The 18,034-nt window shown below is 46.1% G+C and overlaps 1 protein-coding gene across 1 annotated transcript in view; it reads left to right on the top strand.

The window, feature by feature from the left end:
- The window catches only part of LOC139281630 (uncharacterized), a 204,155-nt gene that overhangs the window by 12,918 nt on the left and 173,203 nt on the right, over window positions 1-18,034 (top strand). Inside the window, exons 12-23 of the mRNA XM_070901774.1 lie at window positions 178-265; window positions 913-1,033; window positions 1,788-1,966; window positions 10,657-10,803; window positions 13,122-13,249; window positions 13,825-13,958; window positions 15,659-15,753; window positions 16,575-16,734; window positions 17,186-17,205; window positions 17,479-17,500; window positions 17,592-17,619; window positions 17,891-17,972. Coding sequence (XP_070757875.1) covers window positions 178-265; window positions 913-1,033; window positions 1,788-1,966; window positions 10,657-10,803; window positions 13,122-13,249; window positions 13,825-13,958; window positions 15,659-15,753; window positions 16,575-16,734; window positions 17,186-17,205; window positions 17,479-17,500; window positions 17,592-17,619; window positions 17,891-17,972 — 1,204 coding nt within the window. The remainder of the gene's footprint in view (window positions 1-177; window positions 266-912; window positions 1,034-1,787; window positions 1,967-10,656; window positions 10,804-13,121; window positions 13,250-13,824; window positions 13,959-15,658; window positions 15,754-16,574; window positions 16,735-17,185; window positions 17,206-17,478; window positions 17,501-17,591; window positions 17,620-17,890; window positions 17,973-18,034) is intronic.

Raw genomic sequence — 18,034 nt, 5'->3', positions numbered from 1 at the left:
ACCTGTGCTCCCAAGGGATTATGGAATCCCTTGGGACTCCAGGGAATGTGCTCTCTGGTGGCTGTACAGAGTAAGTACAAGTCCACATATTTAACAAGGGGTACATATGGTTTGAAGTTCTAAGCTGGCACTTATAGCAATGTATTCTTTAACTCAGAGTTTCTTGTTTGTCTGTAGTGTTCCTTCATCATGGTCGTCCGATACAATACGCGATCTCGGAAATCTTCCGTTGGCTTTGACTAACACATGGAGTCAAGTAAACAGGGTATGCTTTACTCAGTTCAAAATTGATTCTGATAGCTAAATTTGTGAGGCAATAGTCCCATCGAATTCCTTGGTTAGACTATAATAGACTCTTCAGTTAAAGCTTCTTCTTGTGAAACACTAAATGATCCAAATTCCATGTGATGAACATATATTTTCACTTTTTATTTGATCAAATCATTGGCACCCGCATAAAAATGAGTTCCAGTTTGAAATCACAATGACATACAAGGTGACTTCATTGATGTGGATGATGTTACTGGGCAGTTTGTCACTAACCTGTAATGTGGCTGTGGTGCTTTTGCTGAACCTTGTATTTGGAGACCCAGAATTAGATCTGAAAATGTATTGGTTTCCAAATCATTTTAGCTTTCATTACAATCTTGGAGACGTATTCAAAATTCAACGCCGAGCTCCTTTTACCTGTTGGTGTTGTCTTTTTCCAACAGGGTTGTGGATTAAATGGCAACCTTCCCTTTGTCCTGCAGTCATCATTCTTTCCAGTATATTACTGATGTTTTCCGGCAAATGTTTTCATCAGTGAAATATGTTTTCTTGCAAATGTTTCCGCAGACAAATCAGGAACTGTGTGAAATCAGCTATTTTTGCATTGAAATTCTTCAGCTTTTCACATTTTATCCCATGCAGCTTGTCCTTAATGAAGCTCTCCCAAGATTTATCAAAAAGGCAAAAAGATTGAGACCCCCCAGTGAAGTGCTGTTATTCATAAATCAGCTCAATTTACGAGGACGATCAAACAATACAGCAAGTATGTAATTAGTACTTTTCTATATTCATTCTTGGGATGTGGGCGTCACCGCTAAGGCCAGCATTTATTGCTCTTTCGAATTGCCCCTGAGAAGGTGGTGGTGAGCCACCTTCTTGAACAGCTGCAGTCTGTGTGGTGAATGTACTCCCACAGTGCTTGTTAGGAAGGGAGTTCCAGAATGCTACAAGAGAAACACCGTTATGTATGTCGGGCATAACTCATCAATGATAAAACAGGGTTGTCCTTTGATGAATGTGATACAGCCTTATTTCATGAGCAATGTTCCCTGTAAGCTGCACTTTGTTCTGCGCGGTCTATTTCTTTTAATGCGTGGTCCCTTGAAAGTTCTGCGTATGTGCGGTATTTACAATGTCAAAGCCAGTGAGTGGTTTGAGCAGGACCTTTCAGATCACTACGCGGGCACCTTGGCGGGAACATTGTTCATGAGCATCAATGGAACGACAGGACCTTAATGGGCACGTGCAGTATGTTTGCATGACCCCCACCCCATACAGCTTTGTCTCGAGTATCCATTGTTCCGCAAGGTAACGGGTAGTTATTTTCACTGTACACAAGAAATAGCAAAGAGATGCAAAAATATTCTTCTTCAACTGCAGATCTGTAATTTCCCCAGTGTTGCCTTTCACTGGCAATTCAATAATCCAGGAATGGCCTTGTTTATATGGTCATTTTTGATATTTTGGGAGCAAGATTACCAGCAAACTGAAATATTAATGGAAGTTTATGTTTCCAGACTGTACAGATGGACATATAGCAGCAGAGGCCATTAATGACCTGACACCTGCAATCTATGGTGCAACCCAGTTAGACCTCTGTTTGAGTGAACTTGTGCTGAAAAACAATGTCCTCCAACTGGGATCTCTTGCCTTTGATCCTAGTCAGCTGGAAGTTCTGAAAAAGAGACTATTACAGGTATGTAAGCTTGATGTAAAGACAGAACGGTGGAACTTGTATTTATCTAAAAACAGAAAATGCTGCAAATATTCAGCAGGTCAGCATCTGTGTAGAGAAACAGTTATCGTTTCAGGTCGATGATCTTTCGTCAGACTCGGGTTTGTCGAACAGTCATCAACCTGAAACATTAACTCTTTTGCTCTCTCTCCACAAATCCTACCTGACTTGCTGAGTATTTACAACGTTTTCCGTTTTTATTTCAGATTTCCAGCATCCGCAGTATTTTGCTTTCGTACTTGCATTTATATAGTGCCTTTCACTACCTCAGGACATCCCAGAGCGATTCACAGAAAACGAAGTACCTTTTAAATTGCAATGATCTTATAATGTAGGGAAATGTGACAACCACTTTGAACAAAGGAAGGCATCACAAATAGCTGAGATAAGTGACCAGTGTAAGGATCCCAGAGGCACCCAGATTCCAAAATGTTGGAAGTTGACCCGTATCGGGGACAGTATTTTAACTTTATTCAGCACAAGCAAGACTTAATGCAATACAGTACTAGAACAGCAGTTTTCAGAGTATAATTGAGACTTGCACGACCCCGTTATGCTCTGGGTAGAGGTCATGACTGTGAGTAGTCCGCACCCTGTGCGCCTCGTCTCTCTCGGGTGTCCCCTCGATTCTTCCCGAAATCTTCTCACCTTTGTGGCTGTTGGGACCCCGGTTTGGTACCCTTACTATCATTCAAAAGTGGAGCGTCACTGGACCAATCATTGGATTACACCCAATTCCTAACACCATTTTGTGTAGAGATTTTGCTTCCAGGAGTTTGCAGATGATTTCTGCAACCACGGAAGACACCCTCACTATTGTGTTCCTAGCACAGATGAGACTGCACTCAGGGAGGTTAAAGTAACAGTGACCTCAGTCTTTATTAAGTCACTCCAGAGTGAGGAACAGGTGTAAGGGGCCGGCTTATATACAGTGCTCCCAAGGGATGCTGGGATCCCTTGGGACTTCAAGGAACGCACTCCCTGATGGCGGAACATGGGAGTGCATGCTTTACAGATACACAACATCAATCCCCACCCCCCCCCGCCCGCCCACAAAGTCAAAGTGAAAATTATTTACAAGGTGAGACGTTCGGGAGTCTTTCTTTCCCTGGTGGACTGCCTCGGTACAAATGTCTGTTCTGGTGTGTTGGCTGTGTCCTCGCTGGCTGGCGTGGCGTTGGCCCTGCAGGGCTGCTGGGTGAGCCTGGCCTTGCTGGGCTGTTGGGCGTGATGGGTTCGATTTCCTGGTCTGGGATGGTGTCGTTGATCCTTTGGGTGTGTTGTGGGCTCGAGAAGAGTGGTGTCTGCTGTGGGTTGTTCAGGACAGTCTGTGAACCGCAGCCTCGTTTGGTCCAGGTGCTTTCTACAAATTTGTCCCTTGTCCAATTTGACTACAAACACCCTACTCCTTTCTTTAGCTATCACCGTGCCCATGATCCATTTGGGGCCATGTCCATAGTTTAGCACATACACAGGGTCATTCAGATCAATTTCCTGTGACACAGTGGTGCGACCGTCGTCTGCAGATTGGGATGAACCAGCGAGAGTCTGTTTTTAAGTGTCCTTTTCATGAGTAGCTCAGCCAGGGGCACCGCTGTGAGTGAGTGGGGTCTCGTGCGGTAGCTGAGCAGTAGTCAGGACAGGCGGGTTTGGGGTGAGCCTTCTGTGACTCGTTTAAGGCTCTGTTTGATTGTTTGTGCTTCCCACTCTGCCTGCCCATTGGAGGCTGGTTTAAACGGGGCTGAGGTGTCATGTTTGATCCCATTGCGGGTCATGAATTCTTTAAATTCAGCACTTGTGAAACATGGCCCGTTGTCACTGACCAGTATGTCAGGCAGGCCGTGGGTGGCGAACATGGCCTTCAGGCTTTCAATGGTGGCGGTGGCAGTGCTTCCCGACATTATTTCACATTCAATCCATTTTGAAAAAGCATCCACCACCACCAGGAACATATTACCGAGAAACGGGCCCACATAGTCGACATGGATCCTCGACCATGGTCAGGAGGGCCAGGACCACAAACTTAGTGGTGCTTCTCTGGGCGCGTTGCTCAACTGAGCACACACGCTGCATTGCCATAGACAGGACTCTAAATCAGAGTCGATACCGGCCACCACACGTGGGATCTGGCTATCGCTTTCATCATTATTATACCCGGGTGTGTGCTGTGGAGATCCGAGATGAACGTCTCCCTGCCCTTTTTGGGTAGCACTGTGCGGTTACCCCACAACAGGCAGTCTGCCTGAATGAACAGCTCATCCTTTCGCCACTGTAATGGCTTGATTAGCTCTTGCATTTCAACGGGGATGCTGGCCCAGCTCCCATGCAGTACACAGTTTTTTACTAGGGACAGCAGAGGATCTTGGCTGGTCCAAGTCCTAATCTGGCGGGCCCTGACAGGTGATTTATCATTTTCAAACGCTTCCATGACCATCAACAAGTCTGCGGGCTGTGCCACCATCATCAAGTTTGCAGGCTGCGCCATTTCCACCCCCGTGCTGGACAATGTAGCCGACTGAAAGCATCCGCACAGTTCTCAGTGCCTGGCCTGTGGCGGATGGTATAGTTATACGCTGATAGCGCGAGTGCCCATCTTTGTATGCGGGCTGAGGCATTAGTATTTATCCCCTTGTTTTCAGCGAACAGGGATATGAGGGGCTTGTGATCGGTTTCCAGCTCAAATTTGAGGCAAAACAGGTACTGATGCATTTTCTTTACCCCGAACACACACGCTAGTGCCTCTTTCCCAATCATGCTGTCGGCCCTCTCGGCCGTAGACAAGCTCCTGGAGGCATAAGCGACGGGTTGCAACTTCCCCGCAACGTTAGCTTGTTGTAATACACACCTGATTCCGTACGACGACGCATCACATGCTAGCACAAGTCTTTTACACGGGTTATACAATACAAGCAGCTTGTTGGAGCATAAAATGTTTCTGGCTTTCTCAAAAGCAATTACTTGTTTTTTTCCCCATAGCTAGTTCTCACTTTTACGCAATAACACATGTCGGGGCTCTAAGAGGGTGCTTAACCACGGTAGGAAGTTGCCAAAATAGTTGAGGAGTCCCAGGAACGACCGCAGTTCCATGATGTTCTGTGGCCTGGGCGCGTTCCTGATAGCCTCTGTCTTGGCGTCTGTGGGCCGAATGCCGTCCGCCGTGATCTTTCTCCCCAAAAACGTCACTTCTGTTGCCATGAAGACGCATTTCAACCTCTTCAGCCGCAGCCCTACGCGATCCAGTCGCTGGAGGACCTCCTCCAGGTTTTGTAGGTGCTCGACGATGTCCCGACCCGTGACCAATATGTCATCCTGAAAAACCACCGTGCATGGTACCGACTTGAGTAGGCTCTCCATGTTTCTCTGGAAGATCGCTGCAGCCGACCAAATTCCTAACGGGCATCTGTTGTAGATGAACAGTCCCTTGTGCGTGTTGATGCAGGTGAGGCCCATCGAAGACTTCTCCAGCTCCTGTGTCATGTAGGCCGAAGTCAGGTCGAGCTTTGTGAATGTCTTGCCTCCTGCCAGCGTCTCAAATAGGTCGTCTGCCTGATGTAGCGGGTATTGGTCCTGTAGCGAGAAACGATTAATAGTTACTTTATAATCGCCACAAATCCTGACCGTGCCATCACTTTTGAGTACTGAAACAATCGGGCTGGCTCACTCGCTGAATTCCACTGGAGAGATGATGCCCTCGCATTGCAGCCTGTCCAGCTCGATTTCCACACTCTCCCTCATCATGTGAGGTACCGCTCGCGCCTTGTGATGAATGGGTCGTGCCTCTGGGACCAAGTGGATCCGCACCTTCGCCCCGGAAAAGTTTCCAATGCCTGGCTCTAAAAGGGAAGGAAATTTGTAAAGAACTTAGGTCCATGAGGCCTCATCGACATGTGATAGTGCTCGGATGTCATCCCAATTCCAGTGGATTTTGCCCAGCCAGCCCCTTCCAAGTAGTGTAGGGCCATCGCCCATGACAATCCAGAGGGACAGTTCATGCAGCCTGCCCTCATAGGTGACCTTGACCATGGTGCTGCCCAGGGTAGTGATGAACTCTTTGGTGTACGTTCTCAGTTTCGTGTGGATGGGGCTCAGGGCTGGCCTTAGTGCCTTGTTGCACCACAGTCTCTCAAACATCTTTTTACTCATGATGGATTGGCTAGCGCCAGTGTTCAGTTCGATGGCTACGGGTAAGCCATTGAATTTTACATTTAGCATTATAGGTGGACATTTCGTCTCAAATGTGTGCACCCTGTGTACTTCATCTGCCTCCTCTCTCTCAGGCTCGAAATTGCTTAGATCCACCATGGACCGATCTTCCTCTGCCACGTGGTGGTTAGCAGGTTTTGCAGACCTTGCAGCTCGTCTGCAAGCTCGTTGGAGGTGCCCCATTGTTTCACAGCTCTTGCAAACATACCCTTTGAAGCGGCATGAATAGGCTGAATGGAAGCCTCCACAACGCCAACAAGGTGTGAATTGCCTTGCATTCATCCTTTGTTGCGGACTCTTGAGTCATCTGGGTCACCTGAGGCCTGCTGGCAGTTGCAGACTCGTGGTTTCTGCTCTGTACATTTCTGCTCACATACACAGTTCCAGTTAGTTTATGAACATTGCTAGCACTTGTGTGCTGAGAGATTTGTTTGCTGTTATCACTGGTGGGCCTAAACACCTGTGCTATCGCAATGGCGTTACTGAGGGTCGGTGTCTCTACAGTCAAAAATTTTCGTAGGATGGTCTCGTGGCCAATGCCCAGTCCAAAAAATCTCAGCATTTGCTCCAGGGAGCCATCAAACTCACATTGTCCAGCAAGTTGCCTTAGCTCGGCGCCGTAACTCGCCACTTCTTGACCTTCAGATCGCTGGCACGTGTAGAACCGATACCTCGCCATCAGCACGCTCTCCCTCGGGTTAAGATGCTCCTGAAACAGTGTACACAGCTCCTCATATGACTTGTCTGTGGGTTTCACCGGAGCCAGAAGATTCTTGAGGCTGTAGGTCGGTGCCTCACAGACCGTGAGGAGGACCGCTCTCCTTTTTGCAGTGCTTCCTTCTCCGTCCAGCTCGTTGACTACAAAGTACTGGTCTAGTCGTTCGACATAGGATTCCCAGTCCTCACCCTCCGAGAACTTCTCCAGGATGCCCACAGTTTGCTGCACCTTTGCGTTGGATTCGTATACTCGTTGCCAGTTATTGTGTTCATAGCACAGGTGAGCTGCACACAGGGAGGTTAAAGTAACAGTGACCTCAGTCTTTGTTAAGACACTGCAGAGTGAGTAACAAGCCTTAGGGGGCCGGCTTATATTACAGTGCTCCCAAGGGCTGCTGGGATCCCTTGGGACTTCAGGTGATGCACTCCCTGGTGGCGGAACGTGGGACTGCATGCTTTACAGATACACAACACTCACCACATTGCAAGTCACTCTCACTACATTGGAGGATCTCATCTCCACTTTACCTGGCATCTGTCAGATCTTCATGGATGCCACTTATGCAGTCTTACCTTGGAACTCTGATTCGGACCAAAATGAACCCCAGCAGCAGATTTCTCCTCACCGACTTGATGCTCCACAGGGGAGAGGAGATTAGTATGGGTGCACCCCGCTGGAGGCGATACCCCAAATACAGGGTATACAGGCAGAGGATGAGCTTAATGGATATGACTGGACGGCAGTGATTCAGGAGGCTCAAGATATTGCGCCAGGTCGTCGCAGAAATTTGTAGCTTGCTGGAAGACCTGCTGCCCAGAGGACCTGGTGGAGATGTCTTACATACAAGTGGTTGTCAAAGTCACCAAAGCCCTCAACGTCTTTGCCTCAGGCTCCTTTCAGGATCTGCAGCAGACGTTTGCACAGTCTCGCAGTCAGACTCCCACAAATGCATCACCCAGGTGACCGATGCCATGTTTCACAAGTCAGCCACTGGTGAATCCAGTGTAACCGTGCGGGTGCTCGACTTTGTGGCTCTAGCTGGATTCCCATAGGTGCAGAGCGCCATTGACCGCACACTTGTCCATCAAGGCATCCCTACATCACCCAGGAGTGTTTGTGAACCAGAAAGTCTCTACTACCTAAACATGCAGCTCGTCTGCAACCATAAAAGTATCATCATACATGTGTGTGCCAGATTCACGTGCAGCTATCATGACTCTTGCCCTACGCCAGTCCACGCTCGCTCAGCTCTTCGGACCTCCAAACAGACTTAGCGGTTGGCAGCTTGGAGTCGCAGGCTATCCACTGAAGACGTGGCTGTAGACGCCCTTGAGGGGGTCAATCAATGAGGCCGAATTGTGCTGTAAGGAAAGTCACATGTCCACCAGTTGTGTCATAGAGCAAGCAATTGGAATGTTGAAGATGTGGTTCAGATGCCTTGACAGATATGGAGGAGCCCATCAGTATGCACCAGCCAGGGTCTCAAGAATCATTGTTGAATGCTGCGCATTGCACAACATAGTGCAGCAGGGAAACTTGGAGCTGCAGGAGGAAGAAGACGAAGAGCATACAGCCTCTTCGAAGGAGGAGAAGAAGGAACCTGAGGTGGAGTTGGCACCAGGAGCGACACATCTTGCTGCCCGGAATGTCCTCATAATGGCCCGATGTACTTAAGTTGCACCACTGCACACATCTGGCTCTCAGAGGTTGCACCAACTTTCCCTCACCACCACCCCACCCCCCCCGCCCCCCACCAAAACCACAAAGCAGTCCTAAAATGATCAAACCATTCCCGTCAACCAAACGCCCATTGTTCAAGGTTAAGTAATGTCTCCCCATTGACTCCAAGTGACAAAGTCACTTCCCAGGTAGCAGGCAAAAATGGACAAGATGGGAAAGTAGTGCAAAAAAATAAATGAATGTCTGTCATAAATAGAGCTCCCATGTGCATACCCGTATACATCTACGATTGTGTCTTTTTTTCTTTTGCGAGTGCTTCTACGAAGTCCAATTCCTGTGGCTTCAGCAGAAAGTAGAGGCAGGCTGTTCACTTCCCTGCTGTGACTGCTTCGACAACTTTGGTGAACGTCTTCTGAGTTTTGGGTCCTGTGAGGGCCATGATAAAGTCTGCTTCTCCTGCAACTGTGGAGGAGCAGGCTCTGCCTCGGAACCGACTTAAGGGGGGTCAACGAGGAAGAAGTGGGAGCGCTTTGAGCTGAACCATCACTTCTATGTCCCCTCCCACCATCATCCCTCTAATGGACCACGTGCTCTTCCCTGCTATCATGAAGCTGGACAGCCCCTTGCTGCACATCAGTGGGTCGATGAAGGCCCAAGTCTATGTTGGTATCCCTCCTTGAGATGAAGTCAATGAGAGTCTGCAATCTGTTATTCACAGCAAGCATGTTCTTGTTCCACTTGTGAATTACCTGCTCCATGTAGGTGGCCATCCTTGTTCCTGGAACAGCATATCGTCACCATCAGCCGATTGTAGAGGTGCTCATTTTGGAGAGAAACTCTCCACTGAGGAATCGTCTTCCTTCTCTGGCTGGACTGTGAGGTAGGGTGCTCTTGATGGACCTGTGGGAGAGTAAAGGCACGAATTTAGACCTCTTATCATAAAAATGTGTAACATTATCATTATGCACATAATGATATTTCACTGGCTGCTGACATTAGTCACCATGAGTGACTGTTATACACCACAAATTCTTTCACCAGGTTGCTGGGAGGTCCCTCTCTCTCACTAGCGCGCTCTCTGTCTCTCTCTCTCTCACTCACCTGTTCTCCTGCAGGGAGGGAACAAAGTGAACTTGGAGTGAGAGTGATGGAATGAGTATCAGGGATGTATGGGCTACATCTGTAGAGTAGTGGGTGACTAAGAGGGACTGGCATGACATTGCTAAATGACTGCTGTCTGTAGGGTTACTCTGTCGGACTGCTTCAGGCTGAGGTGGATATTCAGATGAGGATGTGTGTAGGTGCATAGACAGTGAGGGAGGTTGCGTGTGAGGCATGATGTGCAGGAGTAGGCTTGGAAAGTCAGAGTGATGGGGTTAGGGTGACACGCACATCAGCATGTAGTTGAATGTGGCATTGTACTCAACTTTCCTGACTTCATTAGATCATTAAATCTCTTTCGCCGTTGCATCTAGGAGTGGCTGAGAACACATGTACTGCTCACTACCTGGGCAATCTCCATCTATGCCCTCTTGTTTCTCTGGCTGCTCTTTTCCTGGTGTAGACAGTGAATAGGAACTTCCAGGGAGGCATCTGAGAACCTGGGTGCACCCGTCTGTCGCTGTGACTCCATCTTTGCTTTCACCCACACAAATCTCTTCGATATAGACAAATAATCACCTCTCCCAACCACATGTATAGCTCCTTCAAATGGGATGTGTGCAACACTCCTTTAAATATGAGCTGAAAGCAAGTCAGCGCTGTTTCATTTAATTGGCCAGGAAACCCGCATGACAGTTTCAATTGGTGTAATTGAGTTAAAGGCGCAGTGCAGAACATGCTGTAGAAATCTTCGGGATGGCAGCCCGCACACAGCCGCTCTGACTCTAAGGTAAAGCTTCCGGCCAGTATGTTCAAGTGTGAATGAACAGATCTGTAAATCAATCTGTAGCTAAATATTCTAGATCCAAAATGGAATTTGAAGCTGGCTTTGAATACTGGTACTGCTAACAAAATGACTGAATTTTATTATTTGGGTTTCCCAAAACAGATGTATCCCAATGGGCTACCAGAAAACCAGATTCGACTGCTGGGGAACATATCCACAGTGTTCAATGCGACCGAAGTCAGCAGTTGGAATATCACTCGAGTTGAGACACTTTCCGCATTAATGATGCAACAGCTGAAAATCCCAATGGTACTGAAACTAGGAGAATATTAAAGTGAAAATATTAGTATCTGCAGACATAGGATAACTTGATCATGAGTGAAATGTGGTATTTGGTCTCTACTCTCTGAAAAGTTTCAGACCTGAAGGGCTGGATTTTTGGTTTTGCCGTTTTCGGGGCAAAAACAGAGGCGGGGCGGGAAATTACCAGCCGGGCAAAGTCTGCGTTCTGGGGAGAAATTTTTGCCATCTAGGGTCTGCGCCAGGGGTGGAGTAGGCGCAAAAATGGGAACCCCGCCAAATAAAGTGCGGGGCCAGGAGCGCTCTGAGAGAGGCCTTGTGCGGGGGAGGCACGCTCCCCCCAAAATCACAAAAACATTCCAAAAATATTGCCCACGCCACCACAACACAAATCGCTAAAAAAAATTATATAAAAAAATAAACACTCGTACTTGCCTTTTCTGCAATTTCCTACCTCAACGCCGCCGGCATGGCTGAACCGCTCTAGTTTACCTAAGGGTCATCGTGAGGCGCAATTCGGGGTATGTGGGTCGGGTGTGAGTCAAACTCGCACCGGCGTCGCAATGGGAGGCATTGCACACCCGCCACGGCGCTTCCCAAAACTTGACCCGAAGCTCCCGACAGGGCGCAGAAGATCTCACCGCCCCATTTCAGGCCGCTCCGGGGCAAAATCCGGAGCGCAAATGTCCTGACAATCCAGCCCGAAGTGTTTCGTTTGAAACAGTTAACCGAAGGCTGTTTTTGAAACAGCTGCAGGAAGTTGGGGTACTGTGTGTAATTGCTGGGAATGGGCAATGGTACAGTGGAAATTTCAGAGAAATAATGTGCCCAAGTTTCCGCCCTCTGTAAAAACTGCGCACCTCCATAAGGTGCACCGACTTTCTGGAATAAAAAGGGCGTCGAAAACTTAGCTTGCGATTCTGTGAGCTACTCAGGACGTCTTCGTGCTCGGCGTGGTGCAGCACAAGGGGTCGGGGGCGGAGCCGGGATCTCTGCATATGCGCGCTAGAGTGTGTGCGCATGTGCAGTAGCTCCGAGGCTGCGTGGGAGAGGCCCGAAGCACCACCGGCCCTAGCCCTGGCCAAATGGGTTCCCCATCGGGACTCGGGTCTCCCTCCCGTTCAGCTCTCCCGCCCCCCCCCCCCCCCCATCTCCCTCCCCTTCAGCTTCCACCACCCCCCTCCCGTTCAGCCCTCCCCCCTCCTCTGCTCCCCACTCACCCCCCCATGTCGTTCCCGGGGCTCACCCGCCCGGCATCTCGAAGTCCTCGGCGGCGGCCAGGCATCTGCTTCGTCGGCGGCGGGGCCCATTCAGCCTCCACTGCCCCCCCAGTTCAGCCCCCCCAACCCCTCCCATTCAGCCTTCTCCACTCCACTTCCAACCCCTCCCTCCCTCCTCCTCCTCCTCCTCCTCCTCCTCCTCCCCTCCCCCCCTCCTCTCTTTCTCCCCCCCCCCCATCTCTCTCCCCACTCCCTCCTCTCCTCCTCTCCCTCCTCCTCTACCCCCCTCCTCTTCCCTCCTCCCCCCCCCCACCCCTTGCTGTCAGAAACACAGAGAGACACTGACAGAGAAAGAAACACTGCGGTGGGGGGGTGGGGCGCGTCCCAGCACGCTGTTGAAGGGCTCCCGGTGCTGCAGTCGGTGAGTAGAAGCATAATTTTTTTTAATTGATTTTTTTTAAAAATTATTTTTTTTATTAAAAAAAATTTTTTTGATTGATTTATTGGTTGATTTATTGATTTATTTATCATTTATTATTGATGATGACTCTTTAGTTGTAAAAGTGAAGTGTTTAATGTTTGTAAACCCCCTCTTTTCCCCCCTCCCCCATATCTCTCGTTCCCTATGTCTGATTTATACGTGTAGGCAAGGTTTTTCTGATTGTGCAAAAATCTACACTTACACCATTCTAAGTTAGTTTGGAGTAACTTTTCACTGCCTAAACTTGCAAAACAGGCATAAGTGGCTGGACACGCCCCCTTTTGGAAAAAAATATCTGTTCTAAAATGAAACTATTCTAACTCAGTAAAACTGGAGCAAACTAAATGCCGAGAATTGCAATCTCGAAGATGCTCCATTCTAAACTAGTTGCTCCAAAAAAATAGGAGCAACTCAGGCCGAAACTTGAACCCATAATGTCGGGTGCAATTAAAAGGTTTATTGATCGACATTTTCCAAAAGGAGAATAATACAATCATAGGAATTTTATTTAAGTACTGTGTAGTTATAAATTTGGGAGAAAATGAGCATCAAATAAAGGAACATCTTAATTTATAGGTCCTTCTGAGACAGTGAGTTATGAACAATTTTTAAACTCCCTTCTGCAGGTTGAAGCCATCATTACAAGATACCTCCAGTTAGGTGGCATTCTAAACGCAGTTTCATTGAAAGCTATTGGTGGAGCCAACTTGTGTACTGTGGATGAAGATCAGCTGATGGCAATTTCAAACTTGACGTAAGTGTCGCATTGTTTTGTTGCAAGTTTACTGACGAGTGAAATGTGACCATTTCCACCAGAACCAAAGTTAGTCTATCAAGTGATTTAGTGCAGTGTAATTGTGAAGCAAACGATGATGAGAAGACACCTTGTGGAACAACTTCACAGCTGACTGAATGCTCTCACTGGCTCAACCACTTCTGATTTTTGAAGATTGAATATTTCTGGCGTACATTTGCCACGGGTCTGTACCCAGTCCAAAACATCTATTCTTTGAGTGTGAGCCAAGACAGTGAGTGAGCAGGCTATTTGTCTATGGAAAGCATCACAGAAGAAGCCAATCCTGCCCTCGCTAAAGCGTCCCAGTGAATACACATGCCCTTTCTAACATGAGTCACTGAATTGATATTGTCAGTAAAAGTTTGAATTATGCTGGCAGATGTGATTTGAGAGTTTGGCACATCTAACACTTTACCACATAGTGCCAAAATATTGGGTAAATCTCTGGGCTGAAAAGTGCAGGTGCAAGTCCCTTACCTGATGCAGTTGCAGAAGCACTGAACAAACTGAACATTGTAACCTTTCTCCCACAGAGATGCAGGAGCTCTGGATTTTTCTGTGTGCACACAGTCAAAGAAAATCTTGTTCTACCGTCGGGCACGCTTGGCACTGAGCTCGCTGCAAAGTAACCCAATCCCCTACTTTCACCTGATAAAGGTGTATGTTGGTGAGTAAAATTAGGCTTTTTTTTTACTCAACCAGGTTTCTGATTCACAAGGAAGCCCATCTTCATCTTTGAGTCTTCAATCTAAGCTTCTGAGGTTTCCACACGTAGAGTCTCTGCCTGCCTGATCTGGAATTGACAATCGGGGGGAAATTTCTGTTAGAGGCTTCCTTGGGACAAACGCCACCGACCCGGAAAAAAAATCTCCTGGTGGTTCCGGAAAATGTAGGCCTTCATTCGCTGCGCAGCGTATGGGAACACGTCTTCCAAGATACATAAACGTATCCTGTATCACATAGGCCTGGCCCACCAATCATTATGCAGTATTCTCATTGATAATAATGGGAACTCCGTTTGTCCGAGCTTCCATTACTATCAATGAGAATAACCTCATGAATCAAGAAACATAACACAATAAATAAAAAAAAAACACCTTAAAATTAATTTGAAATTAAATGTTTTAGAAAAAAATATATTTTTTAGAATTTTTTTTTATGTGTTTTAATAGGCTTAAATACACTTGTATTAATGGGTAGGGTTTTTAAGATTAAAAATGAGTGATTATAATTAATCAATGTTTTAGAACTCTTACACCTGGTAAAAGTGGGCTGCATGAAGGACATTCGCTGGGCAAGAAATAGGCAAATAGCCCAATCTCTGCCTCACGGATGTGGGGATGCGTTGGATCTGTCAAAAGAAATTTTGACAGATCGCAAAAGTCGGTTCTCAGTGTACGCGCATCGCACGCTGGGAATCGGCTTTTGCGAGGCCTCGCCGGGTGTACGCACCCGGAGAGGACGCAATTTCCGGCCCACGATGTCACTGTAGAAGCACATTCTACTTAGCTAATTCAGAGGCTCAGATTGGCAAGGCTTAAGGACCCTCGAGTGTGCAGAAATATTGCTGTAGTTGAACCAGCTGCGATAGCTAACTCCGTTCATTTCATGTGTGTTCATTTTGATGGGTTCATTATATTTTTAATTTATTGCTAATCCAATTTCGTTACAATTTGAAAAAATTAACAGAAATAACCAGTTAAAACTCCATTGTTTGATATAATGATCAATGCTGTTGTAGAAACAATAATGGCAGAAGAATGATTTCATTGAAACTTTTGTTTGTCCTTGAAGTTGATAGAGGTGGAATTCCAGGAGCCTCAGTCCACCACTAGAAGTGCATTGGAGCAGGACTCCTGTCTGAGAAGTTGAACCACTCCCAAACCCTTTTAATATTTGGCTGAGGCTACCCTTACCCATAGAGGGACTACAGAGGTCCCTGTCCCAGTTGCTTGACGGAAAATCCAAGCAGCTCTCTGCCACTCCAATGGGGAAGCTAGATGCACTTAATTATCTCAGTTCTGCAGTATCTTTGGGAACTGTGGAAGGCCGAGTACGGAGCACATGTATGCTCCCACCAAGCGTGGGATCAGTGGGCCTGAGGATGGAGTGCTCAGGAACTCTCCCAACCTGCTACTTGAATATGGAGAGGGCCAGCAGATACTTCCCCATTGAAAATTCTTTCAAGATGTTATTGGGGCAGTATCCCAAGAAATCGTCCAAGGTTTCGTCCTTATTTTTTAGGCCTCCTTCCCCTCTGGCACAAATACACATTTCCGCGCTCTCCTTGCCCTCATAGTTCATCGCCAATGTGCATAACTTGTTATACCGGAGTGTGCAGGTAAGAAATGTCCTTGTTTTCTTCAGGTGGTGCCCCAGCTGATGATCTGAAGTATCTTGCAAATAATAGAGTTAACATGGACTTTGCAACCTTCAAGGGTTTGGATCCTGAAGAAGTGAAGGTATGTACAGTATGATTATGATCTTCTGCTTACATTAATATGGCAGTGATTCCAGCTTCTTTACCTCACATCTCATTCTCAGCCATCAACTGTACACGCTGACCCTGAAACATTGCTGTTAATTGATAGCATGTCATTGTAGAATTAACCATCAGTAATAGAAATGTAGAGAGAGTAATTGTGCCTGGTGTTATGATTGAAAATATAATGAATGGAAAGACTGCAAAACCCACAGTAAATGTTATACTCTTCAGAATTCTAAAAAATAGACATCTTAGCAAAAGAATACAGTGGACACTGGGCATGTGGTTCAAATGATATTGTAAACTGTGAGAACAAAGGTCACATAACTTGTTTTCTGGCTGAACTGTTAATGCATAGCAAGGCAGTGCGATTTTGTGTCTTCCTATTGAAAGCTGGGACAAACGTACGTGAGGGCGCATGTGAGAGTTGCGATATCGAGATGACAACAGAAGGTGATGCTATTGTTACGCCCTCAAGTTATGTAATTATATATTGGGCACTACCAGACACACTCCTGAACATAAGAAGTGGGGACCACTTACTGGGGTGACCAGCATCACTAATTGTTAGAATATAACTCAAACAGACCTGAAATGTATAATATGTACCTTGTGCTCAGTATTGTATAAATCTTCTGGTAAAAGATCCAAAATACTGCAAACTAGTTGAAATCCAACATTGCCAGTCCCATCCTGCACCTTGATTTCATGCTATCAAGTTAACAAAGTGCAAGTTCCTAACGAGGTGCGAAATCTAATATGTTGTACTCATTCATCAAATGTTTTTTTCTATTTCAGAAACTGAATGCCCAGAATCTGATCGACTTGCTTGGATTTAACCTTCCAGCTCTTAAACGTGGAGCGAATGAAACCGTAGTGCTCATTTGGGTGGCCTCACACACTGAGTCTGAAGTGAGGAGGCTTGGGTTGACCGGAGGAATTCCAGATAATTCATCAGGTAATTCCTTGTTGAAACCAGAAAGTACCATGCTCAAATATCAGTTGTTTTTTGTCGTGTACATGAAAGCTTCCATGACACTTTCAACATAATTTCTCGGTGATAACAGTTCTGCACTTTTGGTTTTATTGCTATTTTGTACTAATTGTACACATTGATTATAACGTAATGTCAGTAATCCATAGGGATCGCACAGCCAAGGCAATGACGGATGCTTTAAGGAGCTAACATTTACTGTCAGGCCCCTTGATTTTACAGTATAGTACATGTCAAACATCAGGTGTGAACACATTGTATGGGATTGGGTGAGCCTGCCAAAGGGAATGTGACTTTTCAGAAATATTTCCTCTTCCTTCTGAGATAAATAACTGAGTGTAATTGATATGGTGTGGTTAAGAATAATAATAATCAGGACTACCTTTTAACAATAACCATTTTGTTTTATTTTCAGAACCTGAACCTGGTGATACGGTAAGACAGACTCAACTGTATTTTCAAAAGTGTCAGTTTTCAATCAAATATGTAGCCCCATGTGTTTTGGAAGGCAATATTTTGGTTGAATGTCAGTACATTTGCAAACTTGTTGCTTTTATACGTGTGTGGATTATGTAAAATCCATTGGTTTAGTGTTTGTTGAAAACCTACAGTAATATTTACATATATGCAATTTATCATGCTACATTTATCATTACAAATTTAAGATGGCTCACTACTAAACCTATTATTGTGCTTTCTCTTCCTTAGCCTGGTAAAACCACAGTTAATGGTGAGTGCGTTTCCTACACTTTTTTACAATTTCACCAGTTAATTTCAGTATGATAATTACTGCATATTAATGTTTTCTACTTTTCAAACAGAAACAACATTGTGTGCAGCTGTGAACAGGTAAGAATTTGAGGAGAATACCTTTTCTACATTGCTTCAAGTGAGGCACTGTTTTAGTGACCCTGTCAACTTGTTGGTGCGTTACTTCACTTGATACTGAGGAGACCCAAATTATCTCATATACATTAGTTAGAAACTGTTTGAAAACTTAAATGACATGTTTAATTAGTTTCAAATCATGTGATATGTTGAGAATTCAAAAGGAATTGCCCTGTTATTTGTTTCTCAGTGTAATTTCTTTCCCAAGAGTAGATTTATTTCTCTCCCACAGTTCAGCTTTGAATGATTTCCTGACTGAAATTAACATGACCCAACTCTGCAACTTCAACATTACAGAGTATGCATGTGCTAAGGTAAGCTATGTCATAGTCCATGTTTCACAGAAGAACGTTTGTGGCAGTTTACACTAGTTAAA

This window comes from Pristiophorus japonicus, chromosome 15 (genome assembly GCF_044704955.1).
Source record: "Pristiophorus japonicus isolate sPriJap1 chromosome 15, sPriJap1.hap1, whole genome shotgun sequence".
In the NCBI taxonomy this organism is placed as follows: Eukaryota; Metazoa; Chordata; class Chondrichthyes; family Pristiophoridae; genus Pristiophorus; species Pristiophorus japonicus.
This window is presented reverse-complemented; position numbering and strand designations above follow the sequence as displayed.